Source organism: Podarcis erhardii (assembly GCF_964252035.2).
Source record: "Podarcis erhardii genome assembly, chromosome: 7".
Lineage (NCBI taxonomy): Eukaryota > Metazoa > Chordata > Lepidosauria > Squamata > Lacertidae > Podarcis > Podarcis erhardii.
This window is the reverse complement of record NC_138511.1, coordinates 18,008,306-18,035,807: the sequence shown is the minus strand read 5'-3', so window position 1 is coordinate 18,035,807 and position 27,502 is coordinate 18,008,306. Positions and strand designations below refer to the sequence as shown.

The window sequence follows — 27,502 nt, the reverse complement described above, 5'->3', positions numbered from 1 at the left end:
AAGAGTCTTTCTTAAGCCTAAACCCACAGCATCTTATGAAAGTAATTCAAATCAAGTTTTGTCCCTGGAGGCCCAGGCAGCCTCAGGGGCTTAGAAGTGCCTTTTACCAGTTGTAATTGGTGCGATAACTACTGCTATTCCTGGGCCAGGAGAGCATTGATGACTTCAAGACTGGATTGCTGCAATGCACTCTGTGGGGCTTCCCTTGTGCTTGACCCAGAAACTGCAGCTGGTGCAGAATGCTGCAGCACAGTTGCTAACGAGAGTGCGGCACTGTCAGCACATAACACCATATATTATAACATATATAATATAACTTCACAGCTTGGGGGCCAGTTTTCTTGTGGGGCCTGCCTTACCCCATGTGTGTCCACTTGATCGCTTCGATTTGCAGAATTGGCACTGCACTTTGGAACTCTCTGCCTATTGAACACTCCTCTTTTCTGCACCTGCTTAAAACATTTTGTTTAGGCCAGCCTACTCAGGCAACGTATATGTCGACATGTTTTAAACGTGGTTTTTTTTAAAAAAATCCTTGGTTTCAATGGTTTTTCACTGCTTTAAATTGCTCTTCAATTCTAAAAAAAAACCCCAAAATTTTAATTCCTTGCAAGCCGTGCACACAGTCAAGCAGTCTATAAATTTTGTAAAACGTGCAGACCTGGCTTAAGTTTCTAAAATGAGAAAGACACTAAAATCAAATAAAAAGGCATGGTTCCTTCTATAGTCTTGTTCCCTCTGGGCCTTGCATTGTAGAATCTGCCCTTCATGGCAGGCTCCCCCCCCCCTTCTCCTTCCCTTTCTCAGCAAGGACTTTTACTCCCTCTGAAAAAGTGAGCCAGCTGTGCAGTTTCCTTTTCTGCTGCTGGTCAGCAGCTGCTCCTCTTTCTTCTCTGTCTCCCTCTCTCATTGGCCAAATCCTTTCCAGATGTTGCGGCCTCTCCAAATGGAGAGGGGACCCCTCTTTCCTCTCCCCTAAGCCCACCCCTATAAAGGATGATAGCTTTGCAGAGAGCCGGATTTAAAGCCCCAGCCATCCAAGCGCCCGCCTTTTAATAACCGGCAGGTCGTTAGCGTCCTTTTCCAAAAGTTTCATCGCAGCTTGTTCTGCTCTGTTTTTATTGCCTCCTGATGTTTTCTGGGTCCCATTCATGCTCATCACAGTCAGACCTGATTTCCACTCCCCCCTTTCTCTCTCTCTCTCTCTCTTCTCCCCCCTTTTTTTATTTCTGCATTTGTCATAAAATAAAGCAAATTATTCCCATCTTCAGAAACGATCTAGACTAATTAGTCGTCTAACCCAATAATTAGTTTTTTGTTTCCCTGTCTGTTTTCTTACATTATTGTTAGCTTTCTCCTTCCCTACCCTGGGTTTGTTGTTGCTCTTGTGTTGTTTTTCCCCACCCCACCCCATTACGGATTAAAATGAGCCACATTTGCAGTTGATGGTGTACGTTTCCCCCACTATGTTCGTTTTGTGTGTGAGTTTTTTGCGGATTTATTTTTATTTTTTTTGACGGAATGGGGGAATTGCAATAGAAAAGCTACTTCAAAAGCAGCAATAAACTCAAAGATAAATTAAGGAAATTGAATGAGCCACATTTGGAAAAAGTGTCAGGGAAGGCTAATACGCCCGTCGCTTAAGGTTAAATTGCGGCAGTGAAGAGAGAATGTGGCTCCCACCCCAGTGAATCCAAAATTTGAGACGCGCCACGCATATTTGCCAAAATACTTTCGCAAGGCGGCTTCCAGGGAGTTCTGTTGGGGATTCTGGGTTTTTAGTTGGGAAGCTTCTTGGTCTGGAGGGCCACGTTGTACCCCCACTGTCAGAGGCATGCTATCCTTGAATATCCGATACTGAGAAACACAAGTGGGGAGATTGCCACTGTGCTCAGGTCCTGTTTGCAGGCTTCCCAGAAGAGGCACCTGGTTTGTCACTGCAAGAACAGGATGCTGGACTAGGTGGGCTTTCTCATGGGTAGGCAAACTAAGGCCCAGGGGCCAGATCCAGCCCAATCGCCTTCTAAATCCAGCCCGCGGATGGTCCGGGAATCAGTGTGATTTTACATGAGTAGAATGTGTGCTTTTATTTAAAATGCACCTCTGGGTTATTTGTGGGGCATAGGAATTTGTTCATTCCCCCCCCCCTCCAAAATATAGTCTGGTCTGAGGGACAGTGAACTGGCCCGCTGCTGAAAAAGTTTGCTGATCCCTGTACAGTGCTCTTCCGATGTTCACACAGTGCATAGTTAAAACATGGAATTCGCTTCTATCAATGGCCACAAGCCACCATGGCTAGTATCACAAGTGGGGGAAATGGCTGTTGTGCTTGGGCCTTCCCATAAGCATCATCTTGACCACTGTAAGAACAGGATGGGCTTTGGGCCTGATCCAGCAGGGCTTTTCCTATGCTCTTACAGGCCTGCAACCCCCACTTACACCTGTCTTTATTTACTGGGACCATTCCGTATTTGTTTGGTTCCTGTCCTAGTTCAATATCTGTTTCTTTTGGAGGAAATCCTAATTCGAATGTTGCTCATTCGAGGACTTAACCTGACGTGGTATTTGCCATGTGGTCTGATCCTGTGTGAGGAGAGCCTGGCTGCCAAAATAGTCCAAAGAACCACCATCCTATTCTTACACTGGCCCACCCAGACAGCACTCTCTCCATTTACAATTCCCAGCAACTGGTATTGCCACTGAGAGTGTGGGGAGAGTTAGTAGCTGAGAAATGTATTGTGACGATTGAAAAGCGGAACAGGGAGGTGTGACGGAGATGGAAGAAGGACAACGGTACCTCACTTGGATGGAAGGGAACTTCCTTTCCAGAGGGATTGCAAACAGCAGCCATTCATTGATGGCCTTGCTGGCGTTTTCCCTGGTACGCATCTCTGACTTGAAGAACAAGCACCCTCATGGCTTTTTAAAAAGGGTGTGGTACAGACTGCACCTCCTTCTAGTTTCATCTCCATCCTCCTCCTCCTCCTCCCTGCTGAGACTGAAGAGGAGGAAGCTGGCAGGTAGGACCACCTCCTGGGCTGATTGTATGTTAAAAAGGCAGACAGGTGGGGACTGGCTCAAGGCAGACTGAGGTTGCTGGGGCAAATGGACCGGTATTAAATGACTCTCCTCTTCTTTCAAGGGCTGACGGATGAAGAAATTGACCTGGCCTTCCAGCAGTCAGGTACTGCCAAAGAGGAGCCTCAGCCCCATAGCCTTTCCACGCAGTTGGTGCCGACTCAGCCACCTCATCTTGCCCCACACAGTAAGTAGCCCCATGGCAACAACCAGACTGTTTTATTTCCACACACCTCTCGGTCTTGTCTTCTTTCTCAGGGCTGCAAAACAGGCAGTGTTTTTCTTAAGTGTTTCTGGTTTTTATCTCGCTTTTGTTTTTCTCGGGCGCTAGCCCCCACAATGGTGGAAACATTTGACTGTAGGATGGTAATGCATTAAGGGTTGACTACAAGGAGGCAATATAAGAGTGGGAGTTTGGGTTTTTTTGAAAAATAGCATTCCTAAAAGAGCAGCTTCCCATCCCAAATCGATACGTATTATACATAATATGTATATAAAATATGTATTTTAAATAATACCTTTGCAATTTTGGGTTGTGTGCAACCATTAGGCTAAAAGTTAACAAGTCAGTCATGTCCATTAATGTCAGTGGGCCTACTCTGAGTAAATTCCTTCTCCGGGATACCCCCCCCTCCCTAGGCCACACCCCCTCCCTGCCTCTGTTTCTTGAGTATGTGTAGAAACTAGTCTACCGTACAGAGGTGAAATTTACATGCACAGTCCCAGCCATGTTTACCTCTGCTCCTGCTTACCAGTGGCATGTGGCCCTAGGAAGGTTGCCCAGAAGAGAATGTGGCCCTCAGGCTGTGCGGGGGGATGGGGGACACAGTCCCCCACCACTTGTTTGGATCCATTTCGTCATTGAAGCTTACCTGCCATCTTGCCCGTTTTCACACCCTATAATTTCATCTGCCACTTCCTTTCGTTTCTGCGCTTGAGGTTGCTGCTGGTTCCTGACGCCAGGCTAGTACGATCCCAGCCTCTAATAAAGATTTAACGCCAGCAATCTACTAGCACCTATTAGTCCCAATAAAGATATTGCAGAGTGAACGGCAACTTGTCCGCTCGCTGTGGTTTTGGCTCCCATCCTCACTCGTGAAAATGACAAGGAAATTAATTAATCTCCATGCAACAACTCAAACGTGCAATTAAGCCGCGGCCCTTCGGCTCGAGATGTAATTCTCATCTTGCTCTCCGACTGGCTCCAGAGGTTATCCTGAAGTACGGAAAGTGCATAAGGACATCAGAAGAGCCCTTCTGGATCAGGCCAAAGGCCCATCTAGTCCATCGCCCTGTTTTTTCATAGCTCCAGGAAGCCCACAGGTAGAGCAAGAAGAAAGCTTGCAGCGTTTGGGACTTTTTAGTTTAGAGAAAAGACAAGAGTGATAGGTGACATAATAGAAGTTTATGAATTGATGCGTGGCCTGGGTAAAACGGGATAGAGAAAAGTTTTTTCTCCCTCCTTCATAACACTAGAACTTGCAGCCACCCAATCCAGCTGAATGTTGGAAGATTCGGTACAGGTGAAAGGAAGTCCTTCTTCACTCAACGCCTAGTTAAACTTTGGAACTCACTCCCACAGGAGGCAGTGATGGCAAGCAGCCTTGGTGTCTTTGTAAAGGGTTACACAAATTCATGGAGAGAAGGGCTATTGATGACTACTAGCCATACTGTCACTTTTCTCAGTTCCTTATTTTAAAGTCCCAATTCCTTAATGCTGATGCTAAGCCTTTAACCACAGAAGAGAACCAGTCAGTTCTCTTCTTCCTTGCTGATTGAGTTCACTAGCATGTACAAGTGTGTGTGTGTGTGTGTGTGTGTGTGTGTGAGAGAGAGAGAGAGAGAGAGAGAGAGAGAAAATCTTCCCATCTGTATTTTTGCCAAGAAGTGTCAAAAACTGCTTCTTTTTTTAAAAAAACAACAACTCAACACACCTACACACACATACACCCCACAAGCCACCAACTCCTTGATTTTGATTAATATAGAGAAACAAGACTTGGGTTGACTGATAATAAAACTGATAAATGACATCTGAATTACTTGTAGCTGTAATTTATTACATAAAATATCTTTTATTTGACATGCGATTAGTTGCTGGAAGCATCACTCAATCTGACTAGTTTGAACGCGCTCCCAAAATGAACCCCCCAACTTGGAAGGGAAATAAAGGAGGCAGAGTGGGAACACTGGTGCTGTCTGCCGTTGGCATTTATGAAATACTCTAATCCAGAAGTGAGTAGAAATCTGACTCTAAGTGTTTAAATGATTGATAGGGTTTATATATACGTTTCCCCACCTCCCCTAATCTCCTTCATTACATACAAATTTCGGGGAGTTCCTGAGCTAAGGTGTGCAAGGAGTGTTTGCATTGCGCGGGCGTTGTCAGCATCCCATAATATTTACGACCCTTGTCGGTGGGTGTTTGTGTGCTGGTTTTGCACCTGGTTTTTTTTTAAGAACTCCACCGTCTTTCGTACAAGGGCTGTTGGTTCCTACTCTCCTTACCCTTGGATGTTAAGGCAGCCACTCAAGTAGGCCTCCTGTGGCAAGCTAAGGGCTGCCTCCAAGCAATCGCTCAAAGAAGTGTCACAGAAATCTGCTTTCTCTGCTTTCAGGCCACAAACAACCAACGTGGGCATTTGTTGGCTGACAAAACCTTTTGGAAGGCTGCTTGAGAGATGGGGCAGTGGCCGGTAACAGAGATTGTTTTTAAAGGGGGATTGCGCAAGGCCACATGAGAGAAGAGGTCTGTGGATGGCTCTTACCATGATAGCTCCACAGAACCTCAGCGTTCAAAGGCAGTCTACCTCAGGATGCCAATTGCTGGAGGCCACCCAGTTGCCCTTATGTACTCCTTGGCTGACTTTCCAGGTGTGTTTTTATATATTCTGGAAGACGCTCAGATGGGTGGGGTAATAATAATAATAATAATAATAATAATAATAATAATAATAATAATGATGATGATGATGATGATAAAATTCTGGGGAATAGGGCTCTCAGCTGGATGCTGCTGCTGAATAGCTCAGTTGGTTAGAGCGTTGTGCTTATAACATCAAAGTCACAGGCTTGATCCCCATATGGGACAGCTGCATATTCCTGCATTTCAGGGGGTTGGACTAGATGATCCTCAGTGTACCTTCCAACTCTACAATTCTATGACTGTTTTGTAGGGCCCTGCTTGGGTAGTTATTTATGTGACACTTTAGACCTAGCTTAGTATTTTCTATGTGACAGATTATTATATAGATAGGGAGATTGCTGGCCTCCCCGTTAAATATTTTGCAGGCCTTGAGGGGTTCCTTACCAATGCATTAAGAAGAGCTCTGCTGGATCAGGCCAAAGGCTCATTTAGTCCAGCATCCTGCTCTCACAGTTGTCTTACTCTTATTACAGAAAGTGGTAGGTTTTCCTACACAGATCCTACTCCTTCTCCTCAAAGCTGAAGGAACTGTGCAATAAGTCTGCCAAAGTTACTAGTCCACAGGGTTGGGTCCTGGCTCACAGAGTCCTTTTTCACTGTCGCATCAGGGGAGCTGGTGCAGAATGTGGGGTGTTTTCTTCCTCCTCTCCTTCTTCTTCTCCTTCCCTTTCCCCTTCCCCTCTCTTCAATTACTTCTTTTCCCCTTTTCCTCAGTGCCTTTTATTTTTCGCCACAAGACAGAATTGTTCCACACACCCCTAAAACGAGTAAAATGGCATTTCAGCTCCTCGTCTTTATAGACTCTCTGAACTTTCCGAAAGATCATCTCGGTCCCTTTTCATTAATAATGAAAACCAGGGGGCAATAAAATGTTCTTAGCACGAACATTACAGGGACAGAGGGAGAGATGACAGAGGTCAAAGGCCGCAGATGATGGAGTTGCTATGGGGGGGGGACTTAGGGAGACCTACAGGTGTCTTCGGAGTCTTCCTGGAGGTCAAAGAAGGAGTGGGACATTGGGGCCTGGGCAAAGCTCGGGGCAACTATTCCGACATGGTTCATAAGAAGACAGTAACTCCGTAATAGTGGGGATTTTATTTGCAAGATTTTGAGTTGCTTCTCCTATACAATGGTACCTCGGGTTAAGAACTTAATTCGTTCTGGACGTCCGTTCTTAACCTAAAACTGTTCTTAACCTGAGGTACCACTTTAGCTAATGGGGCCTCTCGCTGCCGCCACACCGCTGCCGCTCAATTTCTGTTCTCATCCTGAAGCAAAGTCCTTAACCCAAGGTACTATTTCTGGGTTAGCGGAGTCTGTAACCTGAAGCGTCTGTAACCCGAGGTACCACTGTACAGAGTAAACCAATTGAAACGAATGGACCTAAGTGACTAATGATCTTGAACGTTAGCAGGTCTGCTCTGAGTTGGAGACAACCCATTGAGGGCATCTATTGTGTAGATGCATTTGGAGTTGAGATTGAAAAATCCAGAGCTAGGACTGGCAGTTACGTTTTCTGAGCCATGTGAACTCTGGGAACTGTAACTCTGTGATGGGAATAGGGACATCCTAACAACTCTCAGCATCCTTAACGAACCACAGCTCCCAGAATCCTTTAGGGGGAGCCCTGACTGTTTAAAGATTTATGATGGCGCTTTAAATGTGTGGTGCGGATGTGGTTATATATTTGGAATGTATCATTGGCCCGATGTTGATCTTGTCGGACTTCAACTCCTATCTGTTCTGACCGTTGGCCATGCTAGCTGGAGGCTGATGGGAAACAGAGTTTGACCATGTCTGGAGGGTCCTAAGTTCCCCATCTCGATCCTATGCCTGGATAAGGAGCGCAGCAGGGAATACCACAAAACCCTGCCCGTTCCTCCTCACTCTTACCTTTTTCGCTTCTGCCCTCCAGGTCCCCCTGGTTCCAGATGGCGGGATTACGGCGCTCTAGCGATTATCATGGCAGGCATCGCTTTCGGCTTCCACCAGCTCTACAAGGTAAGGGATTACCTTCCGACTTTTGTCAAGGCCGTGGGATGCAACCTCCGTAGCTCTGCAGGGAGGTCCCAGGTTTCAGCTCCCAATGGCGTCGGCAGGTAGGGCTGGGAGAAAACCCCCCGCCTAAAATCCTGGACTATTGCTACCAGTCAGTGTGGACAATGCAGAGCAAGGTGCACCAGTGATCTGACTCAGTGTAAGGCAGTTTCCCATGTCTTTAGGCAGTGGTTCTCAAACTTTTTTCTCTGGGCCGCAGTTTCAGAATACAAATACACTGGAAAACAAAAAGGAACAACTCCTATCAGTGCTTGATTTATAACCTAGAACACAACTACTTTATAAATAATAATAATAATAATAATAATAATAATAATAATAATAATTTATTATTTATACCCCAGCCACTCTGGGCGGCTTCCAACAGAATGTTAAAAATGTGATAAAACATTAAAAACTTCCCTAAACAGAGCTGCCTTCAGATGTCTTCTAAAAGTCTAGATAGTTGTTTATTTCCTTGACATCTGATGGGAAGGCGTTCCACAGGGTGGGTGCCACTACTGAGAAGGCTCTCTGCCTGGTTCCCTGTAACCTCATTTCCTGCAGTGTGGGATCCGGCAGAAGGCCCTTGGAGCTGGACCTCAGCGTCCGGGCTAAACAATGGGGGTAGAGACGCTCCTTCAGGTATAATATGACAATGGGTCATCGAGATTAATGCAGCTACATACGAACATGACTCATTCCCCAAATATAATTATAAACAAGTCTCTTACATATATGTATCTTAAGTATGTATAGAAACTCAAAGAAAGGTGTGAGTTTGCTTTTGCCGGGTAATCTCAATTGTATTATGTCTAATATGAGACAGACAAACTCTTATCTCTGCACCAACACAAATAAGCACTTCTTTTTTCTGATCTTTCATATTTGTCTGAGTTGAAAATCCCTGTTCACAACAATATGTCACAGGGAACTGTAGATGAATAGCCAATGCTCTTGGAAGAGGAGTGGATACAGTTTCTCCGTGTATATCGAAGAAAATTTATTTTGATACTATACTACATGGAAATGTTGAAATGGGTCTTAGATTGCCCTTGAATCAGCCACACTTTCCCACCCTCTCTGGCCACACCAGTGTGACACACCACACTCCTTGAGAACCACTGTCTTAAGGGAAAGATTCAGTGGCAGAGCTTCCCATTTGCATGCAGAAAGTCTTAGGTTCAATCCCCAGTATCCCCAGGTAGAAGAAAAGGGAGAAATCTGATTCAGTTTGATATAAAAGTGAACCTACCTAATTTTCTTTTCCCAAAGCAATGTGAGGACCGAAACACAGCTCTCCTTCACAGTTCACACTTCTATGAATTTTGCAATGTCATTGTCCAGTTGCTTTTTTTTTTTTTTTTTAAATGCACGTCTTAGGGGAAAGTGTACATAAAAGTGAATATATTCATCAAAATAAAATAGAAAAATGCATTGTGTTTGTGGAAACCACTTGCAAAAATGTGTATGTAAGTCAGAGCTGCGTACAAAAATATGCTTATTAGGAGAAGTTTGCACCAGAATTCTGAAAGATTCACACGAGGATATAAAAAAGGAACTGCTACAGAAATGTAGAGTGCTGAATTTAAGATTTTTGGGGGGGAGGGGGGGAATGAGAAACCAAGAAAACCAAAATTGTCAGATCCACCCTTATCTCCAGGTAGGCCTGAGAATATCCCTTGTCTGAAACCCCAGGGAGCCACTGCCAGTCAACACCATGTCTGCTTGATTAATGGTCTGTTCTGCCCAATTTTGTCCATAACCCTGCTCCCTACTGATATGCGGCCCCTGGAAGGTTGCACAGCAGGGAATGTGGCCCCTGCAGTGTAGAGAGTTGAGCTCTTGCCATGGAATGTTGTATTCACACGGCTTGTGTGTGCTTGTGAAGACTTGCCCCTTGCTGCAGAGTTCCCTTGCTCCCTGGACCCCATGCATTCTCCTTCCCACCCCATGGAAATATACTTTGTAGGTCTGCTTCTATTAGCAAAAGGAGAGAGTGTTAACTTCATTAGGGCTTATGAGTCAACAAAGCACAGTGCCAGGGGAGTATTTGAGTTTTATCTGCATTTATTGGAAAGATGCCCGCCCCATCTTTCCATCTAAAACTTTGCAGGTGGCTAATGGCTGCAGCTCTGAAAGCAAGCAACTGGGCGGGGAGGGGAAGCTAAAATAATTCTGTTATTCCTTTTTTAAAAACAAGTGATACCAAAAAAGTAGCAGTAAAATATGAATAAAAAACTCAGTTGGCAACAAGCAACTTTAGGGAGCTTTCGAAAGCCTGAGGACTTGAATTGTCACCCAATGCTCATCAAACTATTTGCCATGTGTTGGGTATAATTCCAAGGAGCTTTTCCTCCTGTTGTTACCTATCTCACCTCAGACATAGGAGGGTTTCTAAAGGTGATTTGAACCAGTTGGGAGCATAAACATAGGTTTCAAACAAACACTAGTTTGTTTAACCAGCCAACTTCAGAAACCATGGTTTGAAGAAACTGGCTAGTTTTACACTGGGGTGCTTTTCAACCTGAGGGTGTGACACATAATCACACTGTGTACAAGTATTCCTGCTGGTGCATGTAACACTAAACCATGGTTTATCATGACACATAAACTCAAGCACTGTGCAAGTGTACAGCCTGCCACTTTACCCAATGCAGCTGTGGGATTACTTTTTGAACTCTGGAAAAGACCCTGTAAAACAACTAAACAAAAACAGAAGAATTAATTATTTCAGCTTGTACTGTGCATGAAAAGCCATTTCAAGAGATCACACTGTGTGTGGTCGCTGCATGTTTTTCCACCAGGATTTTACCAAAAGCATCCACCAGGTCTCTTTATATATGACAATCAGAAAATGCAGTACAGTATTAGCTCACAGAACGTTGTGAGTTGTTTGAAAAGGAAAAGGGGAAGATTAGGGCCGATTGGGGTTTGTGTGCAGAATGGTCCACTGGAAGAAAGCATGCCTGGCTGGATCCTGGATCAGGATCCTTCCTTTTAGGAGGTGAGAACACATTCCAATAGTCTTTCCTTGCAAGTCCTACTTGTTAAATATACAAACAGGTAAAATAGGACTTTAGCCTCATGTAAGGAGGCAGGAGTGGCTATTGGGGTAGAGGTAATGGCTCACAGATTTTAGCAGTGACTCCCATTGTGCCAGAGCTAACCCGGGCATTACAAGGGTGTCCCCTCTCTTTCATTTGTGAAGTGCTAACAGATATGCAAATACGTAAACGAGGCTGACACCAGACATCTGTATCATTAACGGTGTAGATCAAGTGGAGAACATATTCCCCCACCCCCAGGCACTTCAATCTTGTGGGGTTTTATTTATTTATTTTTTAAAAAGCATAGTAAACTCTCTTTAAAAAATACCTTTAAACATTTCTCTCTCCCCAGATAGACACTATTTATTTATTTTTCCTCTTTAAAGCAAAGATTAGAGGCAGATGCTAGGTTTTGTCTTTCTCTATCTAATATTTCCCCCCAGAGGTGGAAGATTAATATTTCTGTTCTGGAGTACAGCAAATCTGAAATTCCCTTCGGGACAGAGATGATGATGATGATGATGATGATGATGATGATGATGATTAATAATTCAAACTATACCCACAAGGTTGCAGGGCCTAAAATGCCTTTCTCACGAGTCCTGTCCCCATAGCCTGCTCCAAAGCACTGGAGGCAGAATGAGAGTGAATTCCTATTTGTGAGTCCCGCCTCACATAGGGAACAGGCTGGATGCGGCCCTCCAGCTTCCGTTCCTGGCCCTTGGAGGTTTCCCCAGCTCATACCTGCCATTTGCCCTGCTTCACACTGTAAGTGTATATCCCTGGCTTTAATAATGCTATGGTTTGTGATGTGCCAGCAAATCAGAATTGCAAACCATGGTTTGAAGTGGGTTTGTAAACCATAGCTTGTGCTAACGATGGTTTAGCTCAAGGTCTGACTTGGCAAACTTTGGTTACAGTCATAGTTGTGTCTCAGAAAAATGGGAGTACAGTCAACCAGCTGTGAGCCAGGGTCTGCATTTGGATGTCATGCTAAACCAGACTCCCCCTTGCAGAGGTGGGAGGAGTACCTAAGCCTGGGAGAGGAGGTAGACTCACTCTCATTACACCAAGCTACAGTTTAACTCTGCCATCTCAATCTGGTGTTTTATCCAACTAAGTCAAACTAGACTCATTGAAATAAATAGACCAAAGTGAGTAATTTCACTTGGCTTGCCCTGAGTTGAACTAGTATTTGATACATCCATGTATATTTTGGGACAACATCCCCAGCCAGCCTAATATGAGATATGAGACCCAGAACATCCGGAAGGTACGAGATTGGTGAAGGCTGGGCTAACATTAGGTCTCAACCAACTCATAGTTTGCTTGTAAGTTTGAAAGTGCAAATCGTAGTTTGCTGTGATATCTGAATCAAGTCCCATTGGATGCTAGGCAGTTCTATACAGTGGTACCTTGGGTTACATACACTTCAGGTTACATATGCTTCAGGTTACACACTCCGCTAACCCAGAAATAGTGCTTCAGGTTAAGAACTTTGCTTCAGGATAAGAACAGAAATCGGGCTCCGGCGGCGCGGTGGCAGCTGCGGGAGGCCCCATTAGCTAAAGTGGTGCTTCAGGTTAAGAACAGTTTCAGGTTAAGAACGGACTTCTGGAACGAATTAAGTACTTAACCCGAGGTACCACTGTATATGCAGCATCTAGCAAGGAATTGAAGTCTTGCAAGGAATACATGGTTCTCAGGGTGCTTGAATTAGGTCTGAGGCAGTCCATAGTTTGCCTCTACAGTTGGAAGTGCAAAACCCAGTTTAGTGTGATGTCTTAATTGAACCCGATTGGACCCTGGGGCATTCTATGTCTAGCACCCCATCAGGCCCTGATTGATGTTTGGCAAGGAATGTGTGGTTCAGATTTCAGGGTGCTTGAGCCAAGCGCAAATGTACCCCCGTTTCCTTTCCTCCTGTCAACACACTTAGCTCTCTGCTGTTTCGGTGCAGAAATACCTGCTCCCGTTGATCATGGGCGGCAAGGAAGACAGGAAGCAACTGCAGAGGATCGAGTCGAGCATCTCTGAGATGAGTGGCAGCGTGACGCAGACAGGTGAAGATTAATGATTCCATCAGTCCCTGCCCCTCAAAGCCCCTGCTCCCCACGTCTCTCTCCCCCCCACGTCTCCTTTCTTCTCGCCCCCACCCCCAGTCTTCCCTCCATTCCCCAACCTTCTCCTCCATCTCCACTTTATGTGGTGACTTCATTTATCTGCTCTGAGAAATCTGTTCACATTTGCAAATGAAGCCGCCGTCATTTCGGTTTAATTTGAAATTGCTTGTTTACTGTCGGCGCGGCCTCAATTAATTATGTTTTTACGGAAAGGCTCCCAACCTCAGAATATTAATAAGGGGAATAAAATGACAGCCTTTCGAAGGGGCTGTAAAGTTCATTTTTAATTTCTGCTTCTCTGAGGGTTTTCTTTGGGTTTTTTCCCTCCTGCCCCCTCCTTTTTCTTTTGGGGGACGGGTGGGGGCACCTACTCTGCTGCCACCCCTTCCCCTCCACATTTTTTCCTTCTGAGTACTCAAGGCAGGGTCAAGAGAGTCTGTAATTACGCCTCGTCCCCTGACCCCGGCAACCTTCTCTGTTATTGACTCCATAGGGCTATTCTTCATTACACGCTGCCCCGACGGATGACCTAGATTAGCTGTTACCTGTCACACTAGTGAAATCTCTCTCTCCTCTCTCTCTCTCTCTTTTTATGAACCTGTTTACTGGTTTATAATTTGAAAAAGGGGGGTTGGGGGGAACCTCTGAGCAGTGATAATCAGTCCCCCCCTCGCCACAACTGAGTTTTCTTTCCTGGAGACGAGGGGTGGTGAGGAGAATGTATCCAGAGAAGGAATCTTTCCCCCATCCGCTGTATTCACGTAAATGACTTTTAACCGGCCCTTTGCCTAGAACATACGAACAACCCTGATGGATCAGGCCAGCATCTTGTCCAGCATCCTGTTCTCACAGTGGCCACCCAGGGGCCTCAATAGGAAGCCCGCTAAGCAGGACCCAAGCACAAGAGCGCTCTCCCCTCCTGCGGCTTCCAGCAACTGGTATTCAGCAGAATTACTGCCTCTGACTCTGGAGGCAGAGCATAGCCATTACGGCTAGTAGCCATTGATAGCTTTGTCCTCCAGGAATTTGTCCAATCCCCTTTTAAAGACATCCAAGCTGTTGGCTGCTATTGCCTTCTCCAGGATCTGTGTGAAGGAGTCCTTTGTTTTGGTTTGTCCTGACTCTTCCAACCATCAGCTTCATTGGATGTCCATGTGTCCTAGCCTTGTGAGAGAGGGAGGAAAAAAAAAACTTTTCTCTGCTTTCTCCATGCCGTGCATAATTATTTGATTCATGTGCTGTTGTAAGAGCATAGATGCAGAGCACAGGAGCATCTTCTAAAGCGGGGGAAAGATAACTGCTACTTTTGAATTGCCCAGCAATAAAACCGCTAGCACGTTTTTTGCAAAGCTAAGCAGGGTTTCAAATTGAATGGAAGAACACATGTTGAGATTCCTGCATTGCAGGGGGTTGGACTAGATGACCCGCGGGACCCCTTCGAACCCTACAGTTCTATGATTCTGTGTTGTTTTCCCAATTTCCCAAAAGGGGAAGGGCTGTAGCTCAGCACCTGTCTTGCATGCAGGAGGTTTCTTGTTCAGTCCCATTCAGTGTATTTTGCGGATGTGATTTGGGCATCTATTCCTTCTTTGCTGCTGCCGCTTATTCCAGGAGTGTTGTCCTCTTCCAAACCATATACAGACCTCAAGCGCGAAGGGGAGCTCCCCCCCGTGCAGTTCAGAGGTAGATAAATGACACCGAGGCTGCGCGAGTTCAGGGAGACAGTGCAAATCATAAACTGATATAATTAGAAGGGAGAGGTTTTGGATAGATATACTGTGGGCTTATAGACACCTATACAAAGGGAAGATAAAGTAGAAATAGGGGAGGTTAGATAACAGTGCAGGTAGATTACCCATGGCGTTGATAAATTATAAGCGGTTCGGGCAAGCAAAAGCCACTGATAAATTAGACGTAGAAAGAACGGAGGCATCTTGTAGTTGGACATCAGAACACTTTTTTAAAAAGGAGTCTCTGCGTTTGTTGCGATCTCATTTCCCCCTCTGTTTCCTTCCTCTTTTAAAACAGTGACTCAACTTCAGACAACTTTAGCTTCTGTCCAGGAACTTCTAATCCAACAGCAGCAGAAAATCCAGGAGCTCACTCAAGAACTGGCTTCCTCCAAGGTATCTCTCATCACCCTTTACCCTTTCGATAACTGCAAAAACGGGTCCTCAAACAGCTTGCAAAAGCAATTGCCACAAAATATGCTGCAGTGGCTTTTTTTTTTTTTTAAAAGAAGGATTTGACAGGTGTGTGAAGGGGAGTTAAGCCCATCAGCAGTTGCTGGGGAGCACGATCAATGTACCGCATCCGTGTTTTAAATCAGGCTTACTAAAAGCCCAGGGCAGGCATTCATGCAGAGATGCAGCGGGCAGCTTCCTTTCTGCTTAGTGTTCCCAGCTCCCAGGAGACTTTAGTCCAGGCATGTGGAACCTTTGATCCATCAAATCTTGCTGGACTACAATTCTCATCATCCCTGGTCTTTGGCCACGCAGGCTGCAGGGAGTTGGCAGAAACATCTGGAGGGCACAAATGCTGCCCTAAGTAATTTGGTGCCAGGAGAAAGGGAATCCAGCCTCCCAAGCCCCCATTCACTCATTTTTCCTTTGGGGAGACAGAAGGTCTTGCTGGTGGCCTGGAGCCAGCCAGGAAATTGGGAGACTCTCTCTTCTGAGTCTGAGAAGTGTTAAGATCAAGAGCATATGTTACGCTTTAAGGAGAGAAAAGGAGCTTGTTGGGATGGGGAGTCTTTCAAGATTCCTCCTCTTCCCTCTTTCTTCTTCTTTCTTCTTTCTAAAGCCCTCCTCTGAAAATAGTGACACGTGCTGCTGTTTATACAATATAATGTGTATGTGTGCATTCCCCCCCCCCATTTCATAGCATTCATATACTAGATTGCAACAAAACCTTAAAGTGCTTTACATTTGTTTGTTTGTTTTAAAAAAATTAGTCAACGAAAGGCCGTTGAAAGCACTTATTTAAAAAACAATTGACAGTAGGGAGGAAAAGAACATGTCAGCATTCTGTGTGTCCAGATAGGATTTGCCTAAACATAAACGTTTCAAGCAGGCACTGAAAAGCATACGGTGTACATCAATAGGCAGGGAGTTCCAAAGTTTAGGTGGATTTCGTTGGGCTATAGTTCCCATCATCCTCCCTGACCATTGGGCATGCTGGCTGCATTTGGGAGTTGCAGTCCAACATCTAGAAGCTGCCAGATTGGGAAGTATTCCCTAAACTTTAGCAGTTAAAAACAACAAAAACCCCAACCATAGTTTTTTCAGCTGTTCTCTTTAAGTTTTTATGTCAGCTTTTCAGACTCCTGCTGACATGCTGTAAAAAATGAAAAAGAAGGGCTTTAAGTAATTAAAAGGAAAAAAGAAAAGCCTGCTACGTTCATTTGTGTGTGTGTAGGCTTGAATTTTCTACCACTTTTGTTTCTGGGGTTTTTGTTTTTTGTTGTTGTGGCTGTTTAAAAGAAGCTGGCTTAAAAAGCCCCAGATGTCAGGTTTTTATTTCTTAAATCCTGCAGCATCTGGCACCATATGTGTTTTGGAAATCCGAATCCCTTTTGCACAGGCCAGCAAGTGGAAACCACTCTCTGCTCCTTTAATGTGCTTCTGCAGTTTTCAAAGGGCTCCAAGAGAGAGAGAGCCAAAAACAGTGGCTTGTGGATTCCCCACTGCCTCAGAGGCTCAGGGAGTGGCAGCCTCCCTGGGGAACACATCTGTGCCTGGGTTGTCAGCTACTATGGAGATGAGCCTGTCGCTGCCAGAAAGGCAGGCCGTGTGGGGGGGGGTTGTAATGGTTGCTGCCAAAGCAGCAGCAGCAGCAGCAGCAGCAGCTGGGAGCCGCTTCCAAGCAAGATGATGTGAGCTGAGACTTAGATAGCCCATCCAAGGATAACACCTGACATGGATGGACTTCAGGGTTTCTGGATCACCACTTAAAACAAAACAACAACTTGAAGCCCAAGGATGAAGGAATGGCTTTGGCTTAGTGGCTAAGCACCTGTCTTGCATGCAGAAGGCCCCAAGGTTCATTCTCCAGGTAGGGCTGGGTGTTGTCCCCCCCCTCCCCGAGACCATACAAGGATTACACCTGGCATGGATGGACTTCAGAGTTGCAGGATCCCCATTCTTAAAAGCACAAACACACTCTGGAACCCTGAGGATCAGGAAATGACTATAGCTTAGTGGAAGGACACCTGTCTTGCATGCAGAAGGTCCCAGATTCAATCTCCATGGGATGTCCCTGATCTGAGGCCCTGGAGAGCTGGTTCCAGTCAATGCAGACAGTACTGAGATAGGTGGATCCGTTTTCTGACTCAATCCAATCCAGTATAAAACAGCTTCTTGTATGTTGCTATGTCTTGTAGCTCAGTGGTAGAGCATCTGCTTAGTGGTAGAGCATTGCAGAAGGTCCCCAGGTTCCTCAGTGGCAAAATGGTGGCTTATGGGCAGAGCCTGTTGCCTCCTTCACCCCTGAGCCTTGCACTGCAACCACTTGTGACAACTGGTTATAGTTATGCCAGAGTTATTGCAAGGTCAGGGATACTAACTCCCCACCCCACAAAAAGCCCTTTACTGTTGTTGCTATGGTTAGAAAACTATGAGTTAGAACACTTTGGGGTTAGTTAAGGGTGGGCAGGCAGGCTTGCAGGGTATACCTTAAAAACACCCCCCCCCCCAAAAAAAAAATCCACCAGGCAGATCCTGGTGCAAAAGTCCTGTGGTTGTAGAGCTCAAAGTAATTCCATGCACAAATTCCTACAACCATTACGCACTCTGGAGTGGCACTGTCTCATTTCACTCCCTCTTTGGCCTTCAATAAAAATTGTTTATTTTAAAAACAAAATCTAGGCAGGCCAGTCCTCATGTGCTGCCCCCTAACTCCTAGCTGTTCTGGCGGAAACATCTGCCTGCAACCTTTATGATTCCTTTGAAAGACAAACAATGCCGTCCTCGGAAATGCTTTTGAGAGCCTGTGTTCTTGGGATACTTTCTCTTGAGGAGAGTTCACGTCTGAGTTCACCTGCCTTTGACCAAGGCTTCCTCTTTGTACCCTAGGCCACGACGTCCACTAACTGGATCCTGGAATCTCAGAATATCAACGAGCTGAAGTCGGAGATTTATTCGTTAAAAGGGCTGCTTCTAAACAGGTATGCAATAATACAGAACCAAAAGAACCTACGGAGAGACTGGCAGCAGGAACAGGCTAATGGCCCATCTGAGTCCAGCATCCTCTTCCCTCTCAGTGGCCATCCCAGTGCCTGTAGGAAACACGCAAGCAGGATTCAAACACAACAACACTCTCCCTCTCTTGGAGGAAGTTCTAAGGGGCCAATTTCTCAATAATGCAACCCACAGACCCACTGGGCCTCTCTGCAAACCTGTCATTCTTTTTCCCTGTGCTTATATACTGCTTGATACCAAAACAGTCTCTAAGTGATTTACCAACAGATTAACAAATCATAGGGGTTGCATCCAGTGTTAGTCCTGCTCAAAGTATACCCATTGAAATTAATAGACACAAGTGACTATCTTAGGCCTGTTAATTTCAGTGGGTAGATCCATTGAAAACATGAAGTGAGGTCCATTAATTTCAGTGGGTCTGCTCGGAATAAAACCTAGTTCAATGCCACCTAGTGGGTCTACTCTGAGCAGGACTTAGTGGGAGCAGAGGAGGGTTCTCGCTCCTGTGCTGCAGCATTCTGTACTAGCTGTGGTTTCCAGGGCAGGGGCAGCCCCACAGAGTGAATTGCAGTAATCCAGATGCCAATGTCTGAACTCTTGCTGTCATACCTTCCCAGTCCAAGAATAGTTGGAGCTGCCCTACCAGGCATAGCTGGTCCTAGGCCCTTCTCTATTCAGGGAGGGAGCTGGACTTTAGGAGCTGGCTAATGAATCTAGCATCTTCAGAGTCTGCCTCCTCCCCCTCCCCCTCACTTCTGTCACTGGTTCTTAAAAAAACAACTATGGGGATATGTGGGGTGATGCACTGTATGTCTAAAGGAGAGGTGAAGATTCTTGTTCAGCCCAAGGGCCACATTCCCTTCTGGGCAACTTTCCAGGAGCCACATGCCAGTGGTGGGTGGGGCTAAAGGCGAAAGTGGGCAGAGCAATGGATGTACCTTTGTGCAGTAGGTTGGTTTGTACATACACACTCACACACAACTCTGTGTCCTCTATGCAGGCAAGCAAGAGGCATTTTTCACTGTTCAAGGACACATTTCCAGCCAGGCAGAGACACTCAAGGAGCGGACAAAGCACAGCCAGTGTGGGGTGTGGCTAGGAAGAGAGGGTGTGGCCTGGGGAGGGTACCAAGGGCCAAACGGAGAGGACCGGAGGGCCACATTTTGCTCCCGGGCCTGGGATTTCCTCCCTGGCCTAAACCTATTTCTCATGCAGAACTCCAGTGCTCTGTTGCTGCCAGCAATTGCTAGGTGAGCCAAACAAGGACACCCATGCTCTTGTCTGTGTGTCCGCAAAGGGACATCTCATCATTAACAGGAAATTCATTGTCGCCATTGGGGTGTGTGTGTATATGTGTGTATTAATGCAGCTGTGGAGATAAGTGCTTTTGGAAAATATATTTCTTAAAATAAATAAACAGAACCAGCCAGCTCAAGCGCTCCCTTTGCAGCAAAGCAAGAGGCCGTGACACCGCAGCCAAGGAGAAAAGCCTCCAAATTGAATTTCTTGATAGCATTTACGATACTGGTGAATAATGCGGAGCGTTTGCTCGTTTGCATGCAGAGGAGGCGGCGGACGCTTCCAATACGGGGTTTCTTCCATGGCTAAGGGGGAAAGGCTTTGCCAAGAGGGTCAGACATCCTCCCATTTTCATTCCACCTCTGGAAATCCCTACATGTCCCTGACACTACATAGGGCTTGTCTAAGAAACAGCTCCTAGCCTACAATAGTGACTAACACAGTGTTCTGGGTTAACAGCCGGCCATGGAAGCCTGTTGGGGATTCCTGAATGCAGGTGGGGGGGGGGGCTGATCTCAGGCCCATGGGGCAAATGCAGCCTCTCCAGGCCTCTCTATCTGGCACCCAGGCCTCTGGCACCCCCTCTCTCCAGGCCTTGCTTCCTCACTGGTCCTGCTGTGCACGCTTCTTGATTATTTATGCCTGGCTGGAACATGTCATTGAACTCTGATAATGCCTCTTGCTTGCCTGAATGGGGGATAGAGAGAGGGGTTTGTGTGTTTGCAGAACCTCTGGCATTTGCATGACTGGAAGGTGGCCTACTGTACAAAGGTAAGAATCACTCACTCTTGTGATCTGGTCCTGCTTGTGAATTTCTCATTGGTGCATCTGGTTGGCGGCTGTGAGAACAGGAGCTCTTCTTAGGTCCTTTATGAACGAGGAGCAATTCAGTAGGTCATGGAGCTGGATCTAAGCTGCTCTGTTTCTTCCCTTCCGCCCAGGAGGCAGTTCCCTCCCTCTCCATCTGCACCTAAAATCCCATCTTGGCAGATCCCGGTGAAGCCCTCCTCGCCCTCCAACCCCGTAACCAACAACCACAACACCAGCAGCGACATCTCCCCCGTCAGCAACGAGTCCAACTCCTCCTCGCCCGTGAAGGAGAACCACAGCCCTGAAGGGCCCAAGGTCAGCTGCCACCTGCTGGGCCCTGAGGAAGAGGGTGAGGCGCTGATCGACCTCAAGGGGCAGGTCCGGATGGAGGTCCAAGGGGAGGAGGAGAAGCGGGAGGGCCAAGGCGACGAGGAGGGGGAGGAGGAAGAGGACGAAGACGACGATGTCAGCCATGTAGACGAGGAAGAATGTGTGGACGTCCAGACGGAGGACCGGCGAGGAGGCGATGGGCAAATCAACGAGCAAGTCGAAAAGCTACGGAGGCCCGAGGGAGCCAGCAACGAGAACGAAATTGACTAGTGTGGCTGGGGAGGGGTGCCACCTGCTCAACCCTCACCCTCCGTACCTCTTGGCCGTGCTCTGTTCCTCGGGCCTCTCTCCCTGCCCAGTGATTTCTCCCTGTCTCGCCTCTGTGATTCAACACAAGTAGCGTTGTGACCATCTTGCAAACCAAGCAGCCTGTGGGCCAAGGTCTGAGCAGCCCCTCACCCGCTGGTTCCGCTTTCCAGTGGCTCCCCTTTATTTCACGCTACAAGCCACTCTTCCCTCACATTGCACCTCCAAAAGGGGCTTGGTCGCCACTCGGCCCACACCGCAGCCAGAGAAATGGGCCTCCTTGCTGACAACATAACACAAATCCAAATATCAAACGATGGACTCAGGTTCCATCCTGTCTTCCTCTTCGGCAACCATCTAACTCAACTAACATCCCCTTTGCAAACAAAGAGTGGGGGCTACTGCCGTCTGAGTGACTCCCCAGAGCCACCGGTGGGATACCTGTCTCTCTCCCTCTTGTGACCTATTTCCTCCCCACCCCCTAGTTCAGTTACAGATTGAAAAAACATCCCCACCTTTTATGAAACGCAAATGTTTTTTTGTGGGGTTCCCAGATTCTCTTGCTTCCATTTCATTTCTGAACAAAGCTTCTGAAGATCCCCTAACTCCCTCTTTTTCCTAGGGTTGTGAGCTAAGTTCTGCTAAGAGTAGACCCACAGAAATTAATGGGCCTAAGTTAATTATGCCTATTAATTCCCATGGGTCTCCACTGAGTAGGATTAGAATGGGAGACAGTATCTTGGGATCAATAGTGTGGTATGTTTGCTGGCAGAGTGATTTGCTACATTAGAGGGAGCAATTCTGTGAAGGCTTGGGTTGTTGGCCCAGTTTCTTAACATCTCCTGCCCCATCCCCCCCAAAAAATGTCCTGTGCCTGAGGCTTAGCTCTGCTGCGCCCCCTTCCTCTCTCTCTCATCCTTTACTCCTCTTTTTCTCCCTTTCTTCATGAGTCCTCATTTCTCTTTGCTGTTAAATGCCTAAAGCAAGCTCATGATTTTCCCTGAAGAAGGAAAAGGTACCGAGCCCAGTTCCCGTTCTGTCTCCTTCCCAGTTCCAGCATAGGTCCTTGGCGTGACCATTGACTGCTCAGTTCTTCTAAGTCAATTTCAGGAAGCTCTCCTGACATTCCTGAACTACAATTCCCATTAGCCCCAGCAAGCATGGGTAATGGTCTGGGACAATGGGAGTTGGCTTTTAGCAACATCTGGAGGGCCAAAGGTTTCCCATTCCTGGTAGCTGGAAGCTCTGTCCAGAAAGGAAGCTCCCTGTCATATCTCTGCATGAGTAGCTGCTCTGACTTTTATGAAGACCGGTTTAAACAGTGGATGGGGCAGCTGTGGCCTTCCAGGTGTTGTTAAACGCTAGGCCCCTGTCAGCCCCAGCCAGCATAAGAGCTGAGCAACACCTGGAGGTTCAGAGGTTCCCCATCCCTTTTCCAAGTCATTGGGCCTGAAAAAAGGAAACAAGGAGGCACTTTGCCCCTCAGATCTGCCAGGCAGAGTTCACGATCTTTGTGTGGAGGCCTGTTCCTTGCACCTGTGTCACCCTTCCTCCCCGCATCCACCCCCCCATCCCTCTTGCCCACCTCACTTTTGCCTTACTGCAGGGATGGGAAAGAGTACAACTTCACTGAACTACAATTCCCATCATCCTCCCCTGACCTCTGGCTGCTGCTACAGGGGCTGATGGGAACTGAAGCCCAAAAACATTATGGAGGGCTATGAAGGTCCTCGACCCACATCCCTGCCTTATTGGGTGGAGTAAATGGTCCAGCGATGTCCGGTCTCTGTTCACTTTTTCATTCAAAGAAAGAGAGGAAAAATATATAGATAGATATTTAAAAGAGCCTCGATTCCTGTTAACTAACATCTCTCGGGTCTCTCACTGCCTCCTCATCCTCACCAAGAGGCGAAACCGAAAAAAATGTGCTTGTCCGTGTGATCATGTATAGAATCCAACTATAAAATATGATTGTATATAATTGTAATAAATATGAGTTACCACTATTTAACGCCGGGCGCTTTGCTGCTATGGCTGTAGTTTATTTTTCTTCCTTTTTTGAAATCGCCTGCCTGTTTTCAGCAGGGAACAGAGGTAGGATGGATTCCAGAACCGAATCCTCTTTAGGAAAAAAGAAAAGTCGGGGAAGGAGTGTAGTTCGCTGCTGTTAAATATCTTTAAAAGTAAACAGATTTCATGTCCAAACCACAATTAGTTCCACACTCTTCACTTAAGGAGCAGCTCAGACAAGGGACATGGAGCTACCTCCTTATTATCGCCTCTGAAAATGCGCTTTTTGCAACTGTGTTCCACGGTCCAAACAGTTGACTTTCGTTTTTAACTGTTCAAGTGATTTAACCTCATTTTGATTAGTGTGAGGAGGTTCCAGGCAGTTTTTGTACTCTTTTAAAGAAGAATTGGTCTCCTGTTTTGCTTATGGGAACATTTATTTATGTTCACACAGTTAGCCTACGGAACTCATTTGCACAAGGTGTGAGGCTAAGGTCACAAGCTTAGATGGCTCCATACTGAATTAGGCAAGCCCATGGAGGATAGGTCTGCCAGTGGTTACGACTGCTAACAAAGCAACAAGTTTCTAGCGCTTACAGCAGTGAAAATGACCTTGAAAATATTGGCACAAACGCCTGCTGAAATCTCTCAGGCCAGAGCAGGTGACAAATAAGATTCTTAGTGGGTGGAGGACTAAGGTTCCTGTGCTAGGTATTGTTCCTTTTCGCAACTAATGAACCTAACAATAAATTGTAGGGGAAAACTTAAAAAAATAAAATAAAGCCATAGAGAACAGTATTGCAAATTATTTGGATTTGAATAATGCATACAGCCACAAAATTAGGAATTATAGGAAACCGTCATACCAGATCAGAGTATTTGTCTGTCCAGCCCAGGATCGTCTGTTCTGAGTGGCAGTCACTCTCTGAGGGTCTCAGGCATATAAGGGTCCAACTGGAGATGCCAGGGATTGAACCTGGGACCTTCCGCATGGCATATTGATGTGCTCTCTATCACTGAGCTATGACTTTTTCCTTAAATCACAGGAATACAGGCAGAAGCCTTAGACCCATTCAAAGCATTAGTCTGTCTAGCTCAGTATTGTCTACACTGGTTGGCAGCAGTCCTTCAGGGTTTTCAAACATTCCTAGCCCTACCTGGAGATGCCTGGGACTGACTGCATTGCAAAGCCTATCTGCCTCTGCCACTCAGTTGAGGTCCCTCCCCAAAATCCCTGGTATGGAATTTTAATTACCACGAGCACACAAGACACACAGCACTGCATCTCTCCAGAGGCAAGGAGCATCAGGGACAATTTGTGATATTCCTTGGTATGGTGAAGCTACTTCCTTTGTGGCCCGGGAGCACCTCAAAAGTTTAGTGTACGGCACATGTAAATTTAGCAGTGTCCTCACTTAGCAGAATTATTTGCCCTCTTTAAAAGAAATGAGTGATTCCTGGATCTTTCCCCCACTGCGTCTGGTACACGGTGACATTTTCATGCTTATGGGGCGAGAGAAGGGACCTTTCCATGACTGTATTTAGACCTGTTATTGAATGCAGTGATTTCTCATTCCTTAAATGGACGAATATCTTTCCCAGGAGTCTCGGTCTCTCTCTCTCTCTCTCTCTCTCTCTCTCTCTCTCTCTCTCTCTCTCCCTCTCTCTCCTTTTAACGCTCATGAAGAACATTACATTTAGTTAAAACAAGGCAAATTTTGAAGGGTGTTTGAAAGTAAAAGCTTTCCTCAGAAGATTCCCCCCGCCTGCCCTGCTTTGTCTCTCACAAGCCAAGAATCTTTTGTCAGATGGAAACAACAGGACCAGAACGCAAAGAAGGTCTCATGATGAAAATGCATTGTCCCGTCAGTGCCCACTTTATATACATAGAAGGATTTGAAAATAGCTGCCTGGACAATGGTAGTTGCTTGGAGAATGTGGAAAATTATGTTGGGGAAGTATTTGAAAAGGGTGACTTACGAGGTTTACAATACAAACAGGATAATTTTGCTCCTACTGTTTCCACTGGATAGTAGGTACCAAAGAACCATTTAAACAGGGATTTTTAATTTTATTTTTAAAGGAGAAAGACTTTGGTGCTTACTTCCTTGGTTGAAAGCCTTTAATACATATACAGTCGTGTTTTTTTCTGGGGGTACTACGCACACCCTTAAACATTTTGTGAATCTTTTTATTTTTGTCCATTTACTGTATTTATTTTTCTGGATTTGAACTATAAAATGGTGATTTTCTTGAATCAAAATGAGAATATCCCTAAACACTTTTAAAGGAAAAAAAGCATTGCTTTTATACATACAAAATCCAATTAGTGACCACATCTCATAGTTATCTTGGGAACGGAGCCTCTGAACTCTCCTCAGTCTCTGGTTCGCTTACCTGGGGTGAATTAGTTAGTAGCAGGCAAAAAATTGACTAGGGGCTGAGGACCTTTCAATTTCTCCATCTTGGGAAAATTTCCCATGAGGGTCCCAAGATGGTTAATTGTAATGGGAGGGTAGGGAGCTGCCTTAACATGCCACACTATCTGATGAAGGGATGGAACATCTTCCTCCATGAGGAAAGGTTATGACATTTGGGCCTTTTTAGTTTAGAGAAAAGGTAAGTAGAAGGAGACATGATAGAGGTGTACAGAACTATGGGTAGGTATGTAAAAAGTGGACAGAGGAAACGTTCCTGTCCCCCCATAACACTAGAACTCGGCGACATCTAATTGTGCTGAATGCTTGGAAATTCAGGACACACAAAGTCCTTCACACTGTGTAGCGAAACCTATGGAACTTGCTGCCACATGAAGTTGTGATAGCCAACAAGAGGTTTAGACAATTCCATGGATGGCTACTAGCCACAGTGCCTATGTTCTACCTCTGAATGCCAGGTGCTTGAAATCACTCAGGTCTCGCTTCTGAGCTTCTCATCAGCAACTGGTTGGCTGCTATGTGAACAGGATGCTGGACAAGACACAGCAGGTGGGTCTTCTTAATGTTCTTATGTCCAGTGTTCCCAGAGAACCTGCGGCTCTTCTGATATTGCTGGACTACACCTCCCATTATCCCATTGTCCGTGGTGGCTGGGGCTGATTGGAGTTGTAGTCTAATCATATCCCGAAGGCTGCAGGTTCCCCATGGGATTATACCCCAGACCTTCTCTTCATAAAACGTATGTTCAACATCTGAGTGATGAGTGAAGCCTACTTGTGTGGACTTCTGAATTATTCCATATGACCTGATCTGCAAGGAGTAGCTGCGACTCGTGCACCTATATAGATTCTTCCCTGTTGGGCCTGTTTCTTTAAGCTTTAAAAGGCTCAAAGGCCTGGCCTTTAGTTGCTAGCCATCCTTCTTTGTGAGCCTGTAGGTCAGGGATCAGCAAACTTTTTCAGTAGGGAGCCAGTCCACTGTCCCTCAGACCTCGTGAGGGGCCAGGCTATATTTTTTTTGGGGGGGGGAATGAACAAATTCCTATGCCCCACAAATAACCCAGACATGCATTTTAAATAAAGGGACACATTCTACTAATGTAAAAACACTCTGATTCCCAGACCGTCCTCGGGCTGGATTTAGAAGGTGATTGGGCCGGATCCGGCCCCCGGGTCTTAGTTCGCCTACCCATGCTATAGGTCCTTAATTATTCTGGTTCCAGAGGGGGGAAAGCACCTTTTCTAACACTACAGAATGGACAGCCTTGGTCTGGTAAGGTTTGGGGGCTTTAATTATGATGCTTGAATTTTTTTAATTTTTTTTTTTAGGTTTGTTGCTGCTATATTTATCTTATTTTGTGCATTGTTTATTTTTACATTTATTATTTATTTGTTATATCCTGCCTTTCCTCTAATGAACTTGAGGCAGCATGCAAGGTTTTGTCCTCCCACTCCTATTTTATCCTCAAAACAACCTTTAGAGGTAGGCTAGATTGAAAGATGGTTACTCAGTTCAGGAGCACCCACCTACATGTTTGTGTAAACTACTTTGAAGAGCAAAGTAGCCCTCTTGTGGCTACTGAAAGGCTATCTTGTGCCTCCCAACATCACTGATAGCTCTTTCAGCATGTATGATCAAGAGTTCTTCAATATTTCACTCCCTCAGTAGGTTACAATAGTTAAGGTTTCTTAAATCACGCTTTGGAATGCATAAGGTTCTTCATGATAAATATGTACTGAGCACCTTCGAGTTTATTAGGCCCTCTGCCTTCAGCAGCTTCTGATATTTTTTTTAAGTTTAGCTCCTCAAACAGGCCTAGCTACTTGATTTCTTTTCAAAAGCAAATGGAATATAAGTACTGGATTTGGGGCTTTGCAAAAGAAGAAGGAATATTCTA

At 45.9% G+C, this 27,502-nt stretch overlaps 1 protein-coding gene across 7 annotated transcripts in view; it reads left to right on the top strand.

The window, feature by feature from the left end:
- The window catches only part of PEX14 (peroxisomal biogenesis factor 14), a 150,244-nt gene that overhangs the window by 99,377 nt on the left and 23,365 nt on the right, over positions 1 to 27,502 (top strand). For all 7 annotated transcript variants that reach the window (XM_081871223.1, XM_081871222.1, XM_081871224.1 and 4 more), the window contains exons 4-9: positions 3,143 to 3,265; positions 7,920 to 8,005; positions 13,052 to 13,154; positions 15,243 to 15,340; positions 18,287 to 18,378; positions 20,653 to 26,154. In XM_081871223.1, coding sequence (XP_081727349.1) covers positions 3,143 to 3,265; positions 7,920 to 8,005; positions 13,052 to 13,154; positions 15,243 to 15,340; positions 18,287 to 18,378; positions 20,653 to 21,121 — 971 coding nt within the window. In that variant the 3' untranslated portion in view covers positions 21,122 to 26,154. The remainder of the gene's footprint in view (positions 1 to 3,142; positions 3,266 to 7,919; positions 8,006 to 13,051; positions 13,155 to 15,242; positions 15,341 to 18,286; positions 18,379 to 20,652; positions 26,155 to 27,502) is intronic.